Genomic DNA, 18,296 nt, shown 5'->3' with positions numbered 1-18,296 from the left:
AAGTAACCTGTCCTACCCAGGAAACCGCAGAAAAGTACTTCTGGGAAAGCCAGCACATGCTCTGTAGTCAAACTGATGCCTTATAATCTCAATCGTCTCCTTATATCCTTTCTTAAGGAAACAGGTCTGCGCTCAGCTCCAGTCACGTGGAGGACAAGCAGGCCTCACGGCCCGGACGCTGCACCACAAACCCACAAGCCGCCGCAATTCCTACCAGAGTTCGTCCATCTTTCATCTTCGTCATCTGCGCGTCTCCAGAAGTAGGAGAGCGCCTTAGAAAGGAGAGAGAGCATCCCGGAGCGCTTCAGCGAAGAGTCAGAGCCACCAGGATCGCCGTAGAGACGCGACAGCGCCCGCAGAGCGCGCGGAGCCGAGGCGCGAAATGTCCCCGAGCGGCGCCTCGAGCCCGCGCCGCCGCGGCCAATGGCGCTGCGCGCTCCGGGTCACGGGGCAGCGCCACGCGCCTCGGGGGCGCCCGCGGCCGCGCGCAGGGGCGGCCCCGGGCCGGGCAGGGCCCTCAGGGCAGCCCCGGGCCGGACTCTCGGCCCTGTGCTCCTTGTGCTGCGGCTCCGCCGCCCGGGCTTGGGGCACCGTAAAGGTGTGCAGCGCGGGGCTGCCACGGGAAAGCTTCCAGGGAAACGGGGCGTGCAGCCTCTTGCTTGCTGGTGGTGCTGCCCGAATTTGTGGTCGTGGTGCATGACGGCATTTCTGCGATGAGACGCCCGGAGCAGGGAGAACTCACGGACAAGCTGTCACCTCCCCTGGGCTGAGAGCTCTGGGAATGAGCCAGGCACGAGTCCGGCCAGTGGGGTGGAACGGGGCGGGTTGGAAGAGTATGCCCGTGTAAATGGCAGATCGATGGGTTGTGATGCTCCCCGTAGCAGCAGGTTTCAAAATGATAGGACAAACTCTAGAACATGATAAACTTGCCTAACAGGAAAAAAAAATGCTTCTGACTTAGTATCATTAATGGAGGAGCTGTTGTAGTGCCTGAGGAAATACAGTTTTGCTGACTTGCTTACTATCTCTGTAGTTCATATTTTTACCAGTTCTCTTCACACAGTGCAGTTCAGGTATCTTCTGTAAGGTCTCTTTGAATTTTGTTTGACAAATACTGTTTCACAAAGCAAAATTTTTTGAGTTGATGAGCTCAGCATCCCAGCAGTTTCAATAGGAACTGCCATACAAAGCTGTTAGGTGCTTTCTGGAGGCTGAGCAGAGCAGTGTGCACTTTTTTTGTAGAAATCACAAAATAACACTGCCTAAGTTGTATGACTAAAGCAGCAGTTGTCTTTGGCAACTTTTTAGTTTCTAGTTGCATGGTTCACTCAGCATTATTTAGTCAAATAATGCATTTCAGAGGGTTCAACACTTTTGTAGAGCTCTGCACAGTTCCTAGAGCAGAATAAATTCTGGTTGCCAGTAATTGCACACAGGTTCTGGTGTTGCATTCTGAAGTAGCTGAGATGATGCCATTAGGAGGAAAAACACATCAGTGTCTGTAGTCAGTGTTGCTTTTAGAAAAGTGCTGAGAGAGTGTTAGCCTCTTCTGGATACATTGATTTAAAGAATTTTAGCTATTGTTTTCTTCCACTGAGTTTCCAGTGGGAGTGTGGGCAGGGGAGTGTTAGTTGGCAAAAATGTGGTGGATGAAGAGATTGTGTTTCTGGAGAAGATGATGGTTTACATGAAGGACTAAATCCAAAGAAGTTTGTATTATACTGGGATGGCAAATGTTATTCTAGGGGAGCTGGACATCAATTTGAAGCTATTTGATCAACATTTTGGTCTTGGTTCAGTACATGCCCCAAGACATGAGCTAGGAAATGTGGAATGAGGAATCAGTGTCAGAGAAACAAAATACATCAAAGAGCTGGCTTTAAAAGAGGTGAAAATACTGAACAAGGAATACAGGTAATGAGCTAAAGTAGCATAGTTAAATATTGTGTGAAAAGACACAAGTGTAGTGCAGTTATTAACTCATCAGAAAATGGAAGAGTTGGTCAGGATAATAAATGTAAACTTAACTTGGTTTTTCCTTAGTTCTTGATAGCAAAAGTAGGGCTCTGAGAAGTTCATGTACCTTTCTGTCACACCGTCTCTTGGCATTTGAGTTGTAATTGATAATGTGTTTTTTATCTTTTGTGGTTACTGTGGGGGATGCTTGCATTGTACACAATCTGTGGCAAATGACCAAGTATCTGCTATAGCTGCTTCAGGCAGCTGAATTTGTTCAGTAGTCAATCCTGTGGTGGAAGTACGTGGTTACTAATAGCTGCTCATGATTTGATTTGTCATCCCTTGACATCTTTTGGCCTAACTTAGAATTAAAATAATTAATTTGTAAATCCTTTTCAGAAGCTTCTCACGTTGTGTTAGAATTGTTATACTTGCTGCAGTCTTTGTGTAAAATTCCTATGCATTCTTTAGAATTAGGAGGAACCTCTTTGTACAGCGCATTTGTATCTCTTCTAGCATTAGAAGGTCTTAGTGGCTTGAGTTCTGGTTACCAGGTCTTGCACAAAAAAAAGAGACTTTTTCCGGAATCAGGAACATAAGATGAAGGAAAAATTTTAAAGTAGAAACTGAACTATGTGGTTTTTGTTGATACTGATGCGAAGTGCAGAGGATACAGTGATTATGCAATGAACTTCCCTGTAAAGGGGAAATGGGAAATACTGAGAAGTGCACAGGAAAGAGGGTAGGAGGAATTTCACTGTAACCTGAGAAAATACTAATACCATGCTTGAAAGAGGGAACTTTCAGGTACAGTACTAGCTGAAACACTTGGAACTGTGAACAAATTATTCAAGGGTTTGAACCCTGCGCTGATCAGTGGTGTAAGACTTTCTTTTTATTCAAAGAGATTATATCAAGTCGATACCTGAATATCTCACCAATTTTGTGTAAGAAAACCAAACAAAAAACAACAACAACAAAACAAAAACAAAAAAGCAAAAACCCAAAACCCCACAAACCTTCTCCCTAAACTGATCAAAAGGGTTGTGATTGTGTTTTTTAGCTATGGTAATTTGTGTCAATCAGCACCTAGTATTCACTGAAAAAGCTGTCAGGTAAATAATAGCCATTTTCCAATAAACCGTGGTCTTTGGAAAGTTACAGATAATGGAAATAGTTGTGCAGTGTTTCTTCCATGAGCAGAGGAACAGTAGGGCTTAATTACTTCAGACAGTTCTGCTTGACTGTACAATCTTTTTTTCCCCTTTTCTAGCACAGTTTGCAGATGTGTCTATTGCTGTGTTTGGTTTATTAATTTCCCTGTTTAAATCTATTAAAGCAACTGTAACATTTTAATATTTTTTCAATATTGGCTGACATTACAAAAAAAGGAGACTCTACAGTCTGTACAAACTGAGAAGTTGTGCTGTTCAAAAGTTTTTTTAGCGTACTTTGAAGGTGATGCCCTTCAGAATACTGAAGATTTAATTGTGTCTTGGTTACAAGAGTGTTTAAAATTTAGACAAAAGACCCTGTCATTGCTGTAGCTGTCAAGGTGCCAACATCTTCAAGATAAAAACGTCCTTTTTTCCCCCCTTTTCATTGCTTAATAAGCAGGAGGACTGGTTCCAATGTACGCTGGCCATTGCATGTCACTGCTGCCTGCTAGATTTAAAATATGTTGTTTAGTCATCTGGGTGTTCTGTACGGCATGAAGGAAATGTGTGGGGTTTATCTGAACACTCCAGAAGACTGAGGCTAGTGGAAAGAGACAAAGAGGTGTTCTACAGTGAAAATACTAATCTTGATAGATTTCTAACCTCTAACTTTTGAGCTTCCTGTCCTGTTGAGATACTGTAATACTTGAACTTTTAACTGTAGTTTTTTTCTAGCAGAGTATTGCATTGTGAGTACATTTTGCTCTTTTGAAACAAGAACTCGTTTGTTAGATATTGCAATCACTGGCTATTATGATAGCTAAAAGTGGTAAACTGTGAGGAAGCTTTTATTTAAGATGCTAAGTAAGGGGTAGTACTCAAATAAAAAAAAGACATGAAACTTTTAATTTGTTGGTCTGATTTGGAAGCAGCCCTGTGAGATGTAGTACAGTCATTTTCTAGTGTGTTCTGTTAATTAAAATTCAGGAGGCATTTTCCTGTTCCCTGGCTAAACTGAAGTTCTTGCTGTGCTTTTGTTCCATATCTGAATAGATGTTGTTGAAAGCCAAAGTGTAAGGGAGAACTTTTCAAAGCCGGCATGACTCACTGAACGGTGAGAATATCACAAAGTGTACAGGCAGCTGTGTTCACAGGGCTGTTTTAAACTAACAGTTAACTTTTCAGTGGAAGGTAAGCACGAAGGTTTTTAACTGTTGAAAAATCTGCAGTAACTTAATTCTAATATAAGATACTCCTCATGGTATTTTAACAGATTGACAAGCAGTGAGGTGAACAAAAAAGGATGAAGTTAACAAGAGAAATGGTTGATACTGGGTAAATTAGAAACAGTTTTCTGTAGCTGAGTTATTGTGAGTATGTGTGTTCATGGGACTCATAGGGAAGTCTGTAATTTTAGATAGCTGATAAAAAGTGTTGAAATCAAATGGAATTTATATTGAAACCTGTTTGATTATCTTTACTGTCTTAGAGTTGAAAAAGAAAAAAAACTTTTGTTGTAGAGATATGCACTAACTAAACATCTCTAAAACTGGTTCTTAGATCTTGAAATAAAAATTTTCTGGTGTATCAGATACACAAACTTTTGATTTGTTGGGATGTATAGTATATTATTATGAGCTGTGGCTGTAGGATGTAATTTAGTTAAGGTGTGCAAGCAAGTTGTTAGAAAGCTTACATATTTTGAAATGTAAATACATCCAGTAGGTAAATATTGTTTTCCTTTATTTTGTCTTGAATACACAAAAAACCTAGTTGAGCACTGATCTGAGTATGTGAAGTATCTAAATATTTTTTTCTCTTTCTTTGTAATTTGCACTGTATTATTTAATTGCCTTTGTGAAGTGTTATGACCAGGGAAGAAGGCTACAGAGAAGAATTTAGCTATGACAGGATGCCAACTTTGGAGCGGGGAAAACAAGAGAATGGAAATTATATACCAGATATCAAATCCAGTGACCTTCAGCTGTCAAAGAGGCTGCATCCTTGCTTTAGTTACAAAACGTGGATATATTCTTTGCTGATGGGAGTAAGTACTTTCAATGATAGCAAATTTAAAAATACAGGTAAGGCCTTAGGGCCCAGCAATCTGTTCTGACATCATTTGAATACTAAAAATTTCATCACTGATAGTATTGAAAATAAATCTTTGTAAAAATAGAAACGTATTTAGCAAATTTGGAATGTAGCAGTTTATTGACTACTGGTATTCTTTGTCTGTTTGTTTACTAACCAGAGAAGGTATATGAAGTCTTATTTTTATCATTAATATTAATGATATAAGCAGAGAGTAAGTGTGGTAGTAGTAACTATCAGCCCTGTGTATGTATAAGCAGTGCCTTTTGCTAGAGTATATGAAACATGCGGACAATATGCATTCTTTTAAAAGTACTTCTAACTGTTAAATATACTGTGGCTGCCATGATAGCATTTTGGCATTAAAAATATATTTGGTACTTGATTGCCGCATTCATCTATCAGGGTGCAATAGCCACATAATTAATTATTTGGTATAATCATTAATGTAGTGGGTATATACTTGTGTTTCTTACATGAACAACACAGTGATCTGAATTTTTGTGTCACTGCTAGAAATCACAGGAATACTCATCTTGCATGTACATCATATATTTCTGCATGTTCTGAGCCAAGTTAATTAAGCTTCATTATAGCAATTAGAATTTGATCTTTTTCTGTCAGCTCGTGAGTTTTGAAGTGTACTTTTTATTACGAACTAAGATTGTTTCTCTGTTAATATGGTAATTGCTTGTTTTTGCACAGTGAATAAAAGTATTGCCTTATTTTTGTGGAAACAGCTGAGGATTTTTTCCTTTCTAACAAAATGTACAGCTTGGATTTCCTTTCAGATGTACTGTCACATGAAAAGAGAGCAAAAGAAGTGCTGGCTTTCTTTGCATTAAATTTTCTCAATCTTTATTGTCCAAAAGGACAACTGTCTGTAATTAACTGAGTAGTTGTAAATTTTTGGAGATAATAATGTTTAATGATCGTTTACTGAAGTCAGATTATCAAGAAGAATTAATTTCATGGAAAAATGAAAATACAGTTTTATTACTAGACTCTTAAATTCCAATTACATTTTTCTCCTAAGTGTTTAATCTCTACCAACCCTTCTGAAGGACAGTGTCCCGAAAAGAAGGCATGCTGTAGGCTGAGCAACATAAGTCATAGTGAACAGAACTGTCTACTTCAGGGAGCAGTTGCAAACTGTAGAGCGGCGTCAGAGTGGTTGATGGGCTGGTTTTGTACAAAAACAATTTGATGACCCTCAAGCACAATTTCAACTTGTGGTCCCATAGACTGCTCTTCCAGTCTGCCAAATTTCTCTGTGCATGTGTTTATACATGCACATACAGTATCCTTATTTTCTGTCTTTTTTTAACAAGGACTTTTTAAAAAATGACAATAATTTTCTAACATGAAAAAAAGTGCCCAAATAAAACAAAAGAGCCATTCTGTCTCTTATCTTCCCAGTTCCTTCAAAGAAATGCCTACTCAGAGGAATGACAAGGAAAAACAAATTAGTGTTGGTAGAAGACACTAATTGCTTATTGCAGAGTGTGTAACTGTGATAGTTATGAAATAAACAAAAGACTTATTAAGGGAAGAGGAACAGTTGAGCATTTTCAGATGTGCTGCTGAATGAAAGCAGGAAGAGAATTTGAAGGGATGCAGGAATATGCTGGAAGAAACTTAATGTATCCCAATACTATTTTTACTGCTGTGTTGTAGCTGGCAATTGCCCAGCTGCCCATATGCATAATGAGTGTTAGTGAAGTCAAGCAGAGAAAGCAAAGTAGAGATATAGCTGAGGTTTCTGAAACATTTTTACCACTAAACACTGCAGTTACCTTTTGAGTATTTTATTGAGATATTTGCCAGGTCAGGAGAAAATGCTTGATTAAACATGAGTATTGTACATTATTAGGTCTTTGTAACCAGCAAAACATCTTCAGAGGCCAGAATATTTTGATATTTTTTCTTCAAATTTATTCTCACAAAAACTGCATTCTTAAAAGTGGCTCAATTTGAAAGGGATTGATTATTGATTGATTTGTGTCTGACTAGTTGTTTTTTAAAAATTAATATAAATTTATTTTATTTGTTGCTTTGCAGACTTGCCTCCTTATTACTTCTGGATTTTCACTATATCTGGGAAATATTTTTCCATCTGAAATGGATTATTTACGTTGTGCAGCAGGTTCAGTAAGCATTCTTAATTATTTGCTGTGGCTGTTTGACAGCAAATGCAATAGTAAATAATTTTTGTGGGTTTATGTCTTTTTCTACTGTTAATTTTTTTCATGGAAGATTTAATTCTATTTAACAGTTCATTAAACTGCCATTTATCCATAAACGGATTTTCATTGCATGGTTAAAGGAATAACAGTTCTCATAAAGACAACTGGGTTTGTGTTACCATTTTTGTTAATCTGCTCACCACTGGCATGCAATATTAATCTGCTGAGCAGTTTTTTTCTGTGCTTGATTAAAAAAAAAATAGCTATGTGTTTGGGAAGTTTTAAGGCTACATGCTATCAAAATGTATTTCAGATTGTATCTCAAAGTATTAATTTTTCAGTTTATTTTGCCATAATATCCAAGTATGGAAGCAGACTAAAGTTCTCTTGAATGTTATTATTTTATTAGTAAAGTATGTATTAAAGATGGTTGACATTTTCGAGAGTCCAGTATTTTTTTACTATATTTTTAGGGATGCATATATGTGTTTACTGTTTTATATATGCTTAATTTGTGCTTTAGGTATTAATGTAAGTTTCACATACTTGCTTTGTTTATGGCAATATTCTGTCATTGTTATTTTCTCAACTTGACTTACATATTTGTTTCTAAGTTAGGTCCAAGACTAATGCTTTTCTTGAAACAAACAAGTCCCAGGAGTTGCTCTGTGAATGAGTTATCACTTGGGTTTCCACTAAAGGTGTTAAATTGGAGTTTTTGAGTCAGTATCTTCACAGATAGCTTATTCTCTGTTGGTGTTAGTTACTGAGATGTCTCTTTCTCAGCTCCTGATCCTGACTCTTTAAACTTCATGTTTAAAAGTTTCCAAAGACCAGGCAGATCTTTGGATGCAGAAGGTTATCATGCTGGGTTTGAAGGTGTGTATGTTTGGTGTCTGTATGTGAGGAAAGTGTTTGAGCTCCTACTGCAGATGATGGCGATGGTGCAGTTGGAAGAGCCTAGAGAGATATGGAGCCAGCCATAATTCAGCCTGAAGCTGAATTGCTCTTTGGACTTTGAACCATCTGCCTAGTAGTTGGATTCAGTTGCCTAAGCATGGTCCCCTAGTGTTCTAGGGACTCCTATGTATCCTATGTTTTCATTATGTTTGGTAAAGGTCATTTAAGTGTTAAGGGAGTGGTGCCAAGAATTTTACATATCAATATTAATATCATTATAGTGTTCTGTTGTTAAGCTATCAGTGTTCAGATATGTGGGAAGAGAATTAGAAATAAGAGTCATTATTTAACATAGGAACATTTTTATTATAATTTTAGTAGGCATTTGTATAAAATAGAGTTGGATCTATAATGGAGCCCTGTTTGTTGTGGTGGGGAACAGCTAAGGGATAGAGAAGTTACTTTGTGAGACTTTTCATTTGTGCATGATTTTTCCATTTATCTTTGTCCTCAATTAGGGAAAGAGTTCCCAGAGAACAGACATCCCAGGCACAATTCTCCAAGTCTACCTTGACTCAGCAGATTTTCACGAGATTCTTCAGAACTGTCTTGAAACTGGGCAAATTTTACAGGGTGATGTCTGTTTAAAGAATGTGCAGACCTAGTTTGAGAGTAGCACTGTTTTTTCCTGCTCAAGGATCTCAGGCATTCTAGAGTTAATTTAAACTAACAAAGGCATGAAATACCTCATGGAAGACTTTCTTTTACTCATCACATTTGCTGGGTAGTTAGTCAAAACTGAGGGATATGGAAGTTATATTTCAGCTTTTTGTAATCCTCAGACACTGATTGTGATTAATGAGCTCAGTCAAGTGATGCATTTTCTTCAGAGTTTCTGATCTTCTGTTTTCTAAGTGTACTGAAATATGAATTCAGACACATAAAATACATCTATAGAAGTATATATAAAATTAATTGTGCAGAATATCCCACTAGTCTTCTCTTTTAATTTTCCCAGTGTATTCCTTCAGCAGTTGTGAGCTTTGCTATAGCAAGGAATAAAATTAATGTGGTAAGTATGAAACTTTATTGTCGATTTATTTGTCTTTCTATCTCTATCATCTATCTCTATCATCTATCTCTATCATCTATCTCTATCATCTATCTCTATCATCTATCTCTATCATCTATCTCTATCATCTATCTCTATCATCTATCTCTATCATCTATCTCTATCATCTATCTCTATCATCTATCTCTGTATATATAGCTGTGTATATGTGTGTTTGTATTCCCCCCATGTTTCAAATAAGAGAGAAACCCATTCTGAAACTGTTTTTCAGATACCAAATTTTCAGATTCTATTTGTCTCTACATTTGCTGTTACAACAACGTGTTTAGTTTGGTTTGGATGCAAACTTGTCCTCAATCCATCAGCTATAAATGTAAGTTACTAAAACAATTACTAGTAGTGATACATTTGTCTTTGTTTAAAAAATAAGGTGGGGTGGCACATTAGGTGGCTGGAGATCACATATCATTACTTTGCTGCCAATATCCCAGTATTCCTGCTTGGTCTGTGAGGAGAGATCATACAGCAGTAATTTTACATTTTTCTTTGCCCAATGTTAGTTACCTGCAATAATATTCACAAGAATCTAATTTATTTATTGTTACTTTTTCAATTTTTGTTATTTACTTCTTTTACCTAGGACTAAGGGAGATAGTCCATCAGTTTAGTTACAGTGCTTCTGGACTCCAGCTTGAGGATCTACTTGGCACTGCACTGCCAAGTGTGACTTGTGGCCTTCCCAGCTTGCATCAGTATTGGCACTGTGTCAAAACATGTCTAAATCATGGGAATTTTAATCTGGATTAAATTGTTCTGCAGACCACACATTTGAAGCCTCTTCTTTTTCCTAACAATTCCCGTATTCTTCATTGTAGCACATTTTCCAGAAGTTTACCACAATGACATTTTTTGCTGTTTGTGGAGTCTGTACCAACAGTCTGTTGGGTACAGCAAGGAACATAGTTCCAATTATTGATCCCTAAGAAAAAGTGAATTTCAGTGTCCAAAAAACCTCCTAAATCTGCCACTACTACTTTTTTCAAAAGACACGTGCTGCAAGATACATGTCAGAGTGTCAGGGAAAGACTGAGATTTCATCATCAACAAAGCAGGTCTGACATGAGGAAACAATATAATTCTGTTCTAAGCTGTTGAACAATGGTTTGCTGTAATTGTATAGGTTTGGAATGGTGTCAGTTCTTCCTAGACTTTTGGTACTTTGCCTCAATGGCCTAACTGACTACCAGATGTTTTCTTGGGCTGCTGATGGAAAAACATGGTGCTTTTGAAGACAAGAAAGGGAGATCCACTCTGCCTAACTTGTGTGCCTCCAGGAAATTATTCAATCCATGTAGTGTAGATATCTATCTCTTTCATGAGAATAATAAGGATCAAAAGAGCAGTGTTAAGTAGTGCATTCACTTATTTGTCTCTTGAATATGAGCAATGGCAGCACCCATGTTTTTGCACAACAGTGTAGTCTGTGAGAGTCATGAACCCATGAAGGATGTCTGTGAATGCTTTACCAGCACTAAGCAGGGCACAGAACTGGTGCTGGTGATTTGTGTTTTCATTCAGCATCCAATATAGTAGCACACCATCTGGGATTGCAACTTAGGAGTTGTGACCTGTGGCCCTCCTTCCCCTGAGAATCTTCCATTAGTTGCTGCAGTGTTCTGGTTTCACATAGAAGGGCCTGCAAAAAGGAAGTGTACCTAGCAAACACTCCCTTATCATAAACTCCTTTTCTGGAAGACCCTGATAAAACCTTCAGGCAGAATATTTTCATAAAGGAAGTAAATGTTTCTTTCTTAGGTTAGGCATTCTGAGTATTATGTTGTTCTTGAAGTTTGTCAAGAGCAAAGAAAATAGTTAACAAAGTATGTAATCAGTAGATGTGTCTAAATCTGACCAAAACTAGACAACCTGCCTAATCATGCTAGACTCAGCCCCTTCCTTTATTTTTAATATATCTGGGATTTTACTGACAGATAAATTTCAACTTGATTCTACTTATTCTGTTGGAAATCTTCATGGCAACTACTGTGATCATTTCAGCTAGGTCTACTGAAGACTGCTGTACAAGAAAGAAAGTAAGTATCCTTAAGGATTTTGCATGTTAAAAAATACTCCATTTTCCTGTATTTCATATGCTGACAATTTATTGGCAATGCCAGTATATAACTTTGTATCCTAAAACTATAAATAAAAATACTATACTAAACAGTTATTGCTCCTTCTATCTTTTAAAAGTGCAATGACCCCTCCAAAAAATTACCTGTTGAAAATAATACAGCACAGAATGAATAGACATGGCGAATGTTTTATTTCTGTTTTGTAGAATGAAACTTGATGATTAGTGAAACATTAGAGTGCTATAACTTGTATGTATGCAAGCAATATCTTTTTGAAGCCTGATGTAGAGGAAGTAATTGTTTTGTATACCAGTTTGGTGGTATCTGCACAACGAATCTTGGCTTCAGGATTTGAGGCTATTGATACATTTTTTTTTATTCACAAGTGCTTTCCTAAATCCCACTCTCATTTAATTGATGTGGTCTGACACTGGAAAACACTGTGATGTGTGACTGTCATCTCTTCTGGACCAACCAGATGTTGCATACTACCATTAGGTTTTGTAACAGGTTGTACAAGATTTTAGAAAAAAATGTATTGTTTTGTATATTTTTTTATCATGATTTTTTATTCCCTTCTAGAATACTGCATATGATAGTGCCGTTGTTTTGAGCAATGTCAACTTTCCTGCTCGAATTCTGAAGTCATACTCAGTAAGAAAACCACTGTTTCATTTAATCAATTTATTACTTCTTCCTTCTAAGTGCTAAGGTTCTTTAAAGCCAGGAAGAGATCAGTGTAGTTAAGAACTGAAAGAATAAAGACAAAAATGAGAGATATATAGTAAAATATTTCTTTTGAGAAGATTGCAAGATAAATCATAACTGCTCTTTGTTATGAGAAGGAGACTATTTAATGACTTAAGGATAAATAGTGGAAATGGAACTATTGTTTGGGGGAGCCAATACATGAAAGCATAAATATGTATAATGAAGGTGATCTTGTTTTCACTTAAGCTAACTAGCATTTTGCCATATTTTAAATATGAAGAACATGGACTCCATGTCTAGCTACTAACATAAATGCATTTTACTTTTTCCAGTGAGGTCCTTTCTATATGCAAGTAGGAAATTTCATGTTCAAATACGTTGTTAATAAATTGTGTGCTCTTACTTGTTTTAGGTAATTGAGGTGATTATTGGAATTTCATCAGTATTTGGTGGAATAATTGCTTTGAATATGGATGTTCTAGTCTCAGGTCCATACCTCTCAGTAACATTCTTTTGGATCTTAGTTGCTGTAAGTAGTGCAAATAGAAGCTACTCTTTTAAAACAATAGCTTTTACTGATTGGGTTTTTTTCACTTTTCTCCTCCCTGCTGGACTGGAATATTTATTTGTCTCTGTTTGGGAATTGCTGCTTAGCAAATGAATTAACATTTCACTATACTTAATGTATTTATGCAATATTTTTGATCTGTTTTGGTTTACAATACTTCAGTAAAGTGTACTGATACATTCTCAATCCTCATTTCAGTAAAATTGAAATGAGTATTAAAACAAGGATATTAGAAGTGAGGTGTTTTGTCAAAGTCAAAAAAAAAGTCATAGGTTTCAAAATATTTCAGGCTGCAAAAGAAAAAATTGAGTTTAGTTTTAGCATGGTAGAATCCTTTGAAAATTTTATTTAACCTCTCAGTTTTAACAGTTTTTAAAGTCTGAGACTGTGATTGGTAGCCCTTATCCCTAATAACTGCCTGTACCCAGGGGCAGTGAATTCATAAGGGATGTTGTGCCACCCTGCTTGCCGTGAAGGAGCTGATTGAGAAGAAGACAATGACCATTAGGTTTATGTATATCTGTCTATAAAATCCCTTTGCATGAAGTGGAAAAAATTCAAAACCAAGCTTTTCATCATTCAGAATTCACAAAAGAAGAAGACTGAATATTGGGAACTACTGTAATTCAATTAAGATTTTTGTAATTTTCAAGTCACTAAATACTTTGTTACACTCTTTTGTTTAGTGCTTTCCAAGTGCTATTGCAAGTCATGTAGCTGCTGAATATCCAAGTAAATGTTTGGTAAGTGTGTAAAAGTCTTAGATTTTGTCATTAGAGTGGAATAATGCTAAAAAAGTCTACCTGATAGTGGGCACTAATCAAGCTTGCTCACTTGTTTTTAGCTGCTTCTACAAAATGTGACAGAAATATGTAGCAGGAGTGTTAGCTGATATCCCGTAAAAGGACTCTGGTAGGTTCTTTGGAGGTTTAATTTCTTCAGTTCTAGAAAAGAATTTGAAGGGTTTGGTTGTTTGGGTTGATTTTTTTTTTGTTCTGTTTTGTTTTTGGATATTTTGTAGTGCTTCCTTGGGAAAAGATACTACTATAAAAGAATGACATGCCTCACATGGTATGCCAAGAACTGCTCTCAAGCTCTTGAGATGAGGTTCCCTTTTTCTTTCATTATCAGTTGTGGTTTCTGAAGAAGAAAATTAGGTGTGCAGGCTACCCTGGACCTAGCACCTATTTTAAACAAATTTTTCATCTTCGTGATTACCAGCAAGAACTAATGATATTCAGTAGAGTGCATTTATTTCTTGGATGTCCTAGATGTGTAGTTAAGGCTTCTTAAAATATCTAAGTAATAGACATGTGACCATATTTGAGTAATGAGACTAACCACAAGTGAAGTCAGAATATAATCCTGTAGGGGCGATATTTGAATGAAACTTGGCTGCTGTTGTATGGCAATAAATTTTCCTCAGGGCACTCAAATTGCAAGTCTGCAATATCTGCTGTTGATTCTCATTATTTGTATAAATTGAAGAATAAATGGTGGCTTCTACACCAGCTCTCCAGATTGGGTGTTGCTTCTTTTATGTGCATATGGAAGGCACTTATAAAATAAAGCAAAAATGTCATCGTCTGTATTGAATGAAATACGAATTGCAAGGCAACAGTGTTTTGGCTAGGAAACTTAGGTTATTCAAAGCTTGCTTCTGTATCTCCATGAAATGTGGATGGCTCTTAGTATTTGTCTTTAATGTATAGTCTTACACAGTTTTACATGCTTCTGTTAGGCTTGCTTCAAGGAGACATAGCTCACAGAGTTAATTTTTTAGATTATTATTTAACATTTATTGTCTTATTTTTTAGGTTGAGGTCCTGATTGCCATTAGCAGTGTTACCTCTCCTTTGTTGTTCACTGCTTCTGCATATTTATCCTTCAGTATCATGCAAGTTGTTGACATCTTTAAAAGTTATCCACCTGCTGTTAAAGTATGTGTTTTTTATGCAAATGTAAAATGAACCTCTATATGTTACGGTATCAAAGTAGTAGTAAATTAGGGAATATATGGAGACAAGGTACTGCATTATAAAGATTGAATGAAATGCTATAGAAATTATTTTAAAACTCTAACTTATGATATAATTGAAAGTATGTTGCATCTATTGGCACCCCGGAATTGTAGTTTAAAAAAACTAGGATATTATTCCAAAGACACAGTAAAAATAATATACAAGTATGCAAGACTTCTTGAGGCTTTTATAATTTGTAGTATTTAAATTAATGTATCTAGGTTTCCTTGAAGAGTGCATTTTTCTGTTTCTTAGGATGTTTACCAATCATTGGGATTGTAAGTGCTCACCTGGTTTCATCCAAAGTCTGGACTGGACAGAGAAGAAAAAGTTTGCAAAGTTTAAAGCATTTTCAGTAATGAGTGTTACCTGTGCATTGCTGAAGAGCTTTCTAGGGCTGTACTGGCAAAGTGTTTGCCAGTCTCTGATGTTGTTCAAAGAAGCACTTAGGGGCATTAGACCAATGTCATTAAGAGTCTTTACTCTTCGTATCCGCTAGCCATTAAGTAGTCTTGTAACTTTAGAAGAGAAGAGGAAAAATGTTTATTAAACTGATATCTTAGGAGCTGGAAAATCAACTTCTGAGTATGTGATCCTGTTCTTATTCTGGAGGAGTATACTGTGTTGTTGAACCTCAGCTTACATACCCTCTTTAAGCAGCTTCTCCTGTCACACATTGGAGACAGATGACTACATTGTCCAGACAGTTGGTGTGACCCTGCAGAACATTTCTTACATTCTTACTCTGCTTTGTGTTTCGGTACAGCAAGTGGGCTGCTCTGCAAAGGGCAGGAGGTACCATGGTGCAGGAGGTAACAGCAAGGCAGAAAAAGAATGGTAACTTCATTGGCAAGTGGGGCAGTCCTACAGTACCCCCAAAAAAATAGTGAAGCAAGGCATGTCCTGCTGTAGTAACCAGGTTCAATCAATGGTTCAGTGATTGCCAGGTTAGTCCACAGTACTGAGGCAGATCCAAGGTCAACCAGGAACTCAGGTCATCACGGCAAGGTCAGAGCCAGCAAAGCACAGGGCCAGGCCTAAGCATAGCTGTGGCATTGATTAGGTCAGAACCAGTAGTAAGACATTATTTTAGAGGTTAGTTTCCTCAGTTCTGTTCTGTGTCCAGAGGAAAAGATAATTTGTCAAATCAAAATTTTCTCAGAAGTTATAGATCTCTTCTACTTTCAGCAAACTTGAGTGCTAAAATTTTAGTTGAAACTTTACACTTGAAATAAACTGTTAATTATAATTTGATTTTAAAAAAAATCTAGATAGGAATCTTAAAAATATAGAGATGGGAACACTATAAAATATTTTATTCAAGTAATTAACAACATATGTCTATTTTCAGCAATCTTATGATGTACTCCTGTTGCTTCTGATGTTGATGCTGCTAATTCAGGCATGCCTTACTATTGGAACTGTAATACAGTGTGTGAATTACAAAACAAAAATGAAACTACAAGATTCAGCATGGACACCATCACAGGTTAAAAAACAGGAATACAGAACAACAGAGGTTTGTATTTATACCCACTAGAAAATTTGAAAATATATATTTTAAAATGCTCTTTTTTGGTAATGTTTTGTGGTCTTAATTTCTGATTTTAATTCAGACCACAATTAAAAGCTCTTCTATGAACCTAAAATTTGTAATCCAGAGATAATAGTTTCCTGGTTAGATGATTGCTGGGCATGACATAGGGCACAGAACTGCACCGCTCAGGCTTTCCTCTGCTGTACAGAGCTAGACAGTGTATCCTTAAAAACTCAGAGAGTAACTCATGCTTACTGCACTAGAAAGATGGATTCAATCCAGCACTGGATAGAAGCATTGGTAGCAGAGACTGAAATCAGTCAAATCAGTAAACAGCTGCTAATGGAAAGTGGAAGTTTATTAATTATGTCCCCTCAGGCCGCTGAGGATATTTGATGCAGATTGCTCATTTGCTGGATCTGTGTCCTAAGACTTAGGTTCTGTATAAAAGATGAAGCACAGCAGCACTTCCACTGCTGCAAGTGACGTTTTAGAGCATGGTTCATGGCATGGCTAAACAGATCTCTGCTGGGAATTATTTACAAAAGTATTCCTGGTTTGTGAGTCCCTGAGAAATTAGGTGTGAAGTTGAATGCTAAAAGGAAAGGAGCACTTTCTCTGCAAAAGCTTACCTTTTTTGCTTACCTTTTAGTATTTAAACACAAGAATAATGTTATAGGTGAAGTTGTAAGTCCCTTTGGCTTCTCAGAAGTCTGTATTCTTAAGCAAGGCTTTACTTTGCTTGTGTAAACCTTGCTTCAGTTGCACCACAGGGGGCTGCTTTTGGCTTTGGGGTGAAAGGTTTAGGTGTGAAGGCTTTCAGTCATATTTTAGAAAAAATCTTGAAAACATGTCTTAAGTAACATGCTTAAAATAGGAACTTGGTCAAGTTTCTTAGACCCAAATATTTCAAGTATTATGCAATACTTAATATAAACTGTTATGTTTTATATCCTAAATATGAACTCTATAATATACAAAACTATACAATTCATAAATGTATAGAATATTTTAATAGCTCTGGCTGTAACTGTTCACATTTGCATTCTCCTAGCTTCTCTCAGATATTTATTTGCTTGAACTTCAGTTTTTAATCAAAATATTTTCTCATGTTTGCATTTGTCTGAAATTTGTTTACTTTTAGGTTTCAAATAATACCTTAAAGGATTTTGACAAAGATAAAGCTTGGAAAGCAGTTGTGGTGCAGATGGCTCAGTAGTTTGGATTCTACAAATGCAGCCAACACAGCGCAATCCAATAAAATAAATCAACTGTTTGAATTAAGGTTTAAAAACTTTTCCATTTTTAAACAGCAATATACTTGCAGCAGTATTAACCATGCAATAACACAGTATATAATGCATCTTTCTAATAAGTTTAAAATTTGTTGATAATATTTTTAACACATCTGTCTTTTCTGTTGGTATCTGTAGTCTAGTGTTTAGAAAATGCCTTTAGAAAAAGATAATGAGTCACATGGATTTATGCTGATGGCAAAGTAAAATATTGCAATATGTAGTAGGCTTCATATATTTGCAAGAGATTGTTATAACTGCAGTTATGCAGTCAGTGTGACTGATAAATGCTTTTGTAAAGTTATGAGTACAAGTCATAATTGATGTTTTTGCTTATACTTCACTTTTGTAGGAGTTGTAAAGTTGTTCTACATCTTATTGCTTTTATATAAATAAAAGTCTTTATTATGTGGAAACTTGAGAATGTGGATTGACATTCTAATCTGAGAGGTGACAACAGAATATTCTTTCCCATTAAACTTAAATTTCTGGACTACTAAAAGGGGAAGAGGCTTTTTCTGAGTGCTGCTTCACATAAGCTACTAGCCAAAACAAAAACATCCAACAAACAGAAGCAATCGACCAAATAACAGGAGATACTATGGATATTGAAAGAGGGTTTTAAAATTTTTTATTTTTAGATATATCGCTTTTCATTTAT

At 36.6% G+C, this 18,296-nt stretch overlaps 2 protein-coding genes across 8 annotated transcripts in view; one reads left to right on the top strand and one right to left on the bottom strand.

Annotated features, from left to right (window-relative positions):
- MOV10L1 (Mov10 like RISC complex RNA helicase 1) overlaps positions 1 to 374 on the bottom strand; it is a 30,363-nt gene extending 29,989 nt beyond the window's left edge. For all 3 annotated transcript variants that reach the window (XR_004417836.1, XM_033059096.1, XM_033059097.1), the window contains exon 1: positions 215 to 374. Coding sequence is in view for 2 of the 3 variants with exons in the window: in XM_033059096.1 (XP_032914987.1) it covers positions 215 to 293 (79 nt within the window). In the remaining variant the exon portion in view is untranslated. The remainder of the gene's footprint in view (positions 1 to 214) is intronic.
- Positions 375 to 3,661: 3,287 nt separating this feature from the next.
- On the top strand, positions 3,662 to 18,056 carry MLC1 (modulator of VRAC current 1). Of its 5 annotated transcripts, none has more exons than XM_033058254.2 (12): positions 3,662 to 3,738; positions 4,980 to 5,163; positions 7,272 to 7,361; positions 9,315 to 9,368; positions 9,640 to 9,741; positions 11,360 to 11,461; positions 12,086 to 12,157; positions 12,627 to 12,743; positions 13,469 to 13,525; positions 14,600 to 14,722; positions 16,155 to 16,322; positions 17,485 to 18,056. In XM_033058254.2, the coding sequence occupies exons 2-12, from the start codon at positions 4,984 to 4,986 to the stop codon at positions 17,557 to 17,559; spliced, it is 1,140 nt and encodes a 379-aa protein (XP_032914145.1). In that variant the 5' UTR covers positions 3,662 to 3,738; positions 4,980 to 4,983; the 3' UTR covers positions 17,560 to 18,056. The 5 variants fall into 5 exon arrangements, with proteins under 5 accessions (XP_032914145.1, XP_032914144.1, XP_032914143.1 ...); XM_033058253.1 differs by lacking the exon at positions 3,662 to 3,738 and adding an exon at positions 4,173 to 4,307; XM_033058252.2 differs by lacking the exon at positions 3,662 to 3,738 and adding an exon at positions 4,331 to 4,451.
- Positions 18,057 to 18,296: the final 240 nt, after the last annotated feature.

The sequence above is a fragment of the Catharus ustulatus genome, chromosome 4 (assembly GCF_009819885.2).
Source record: "Catharus ustulatus isolate bCatUst1 chromosome 4, bCatUst1.pri.v2, whole genome shotgun sequence".
Taxonomy (NCBI): Eukaryota; Metazoa; Chordata; class Aves; order Passeriformes; family Turdidae; genus Catharus; species Catharus ustulatus.
The sequence above is the reverse complement of the archived record's forward strand: the minus strand, read 5'-3'. Positions and strand labels throughout refer to the sequence as shown.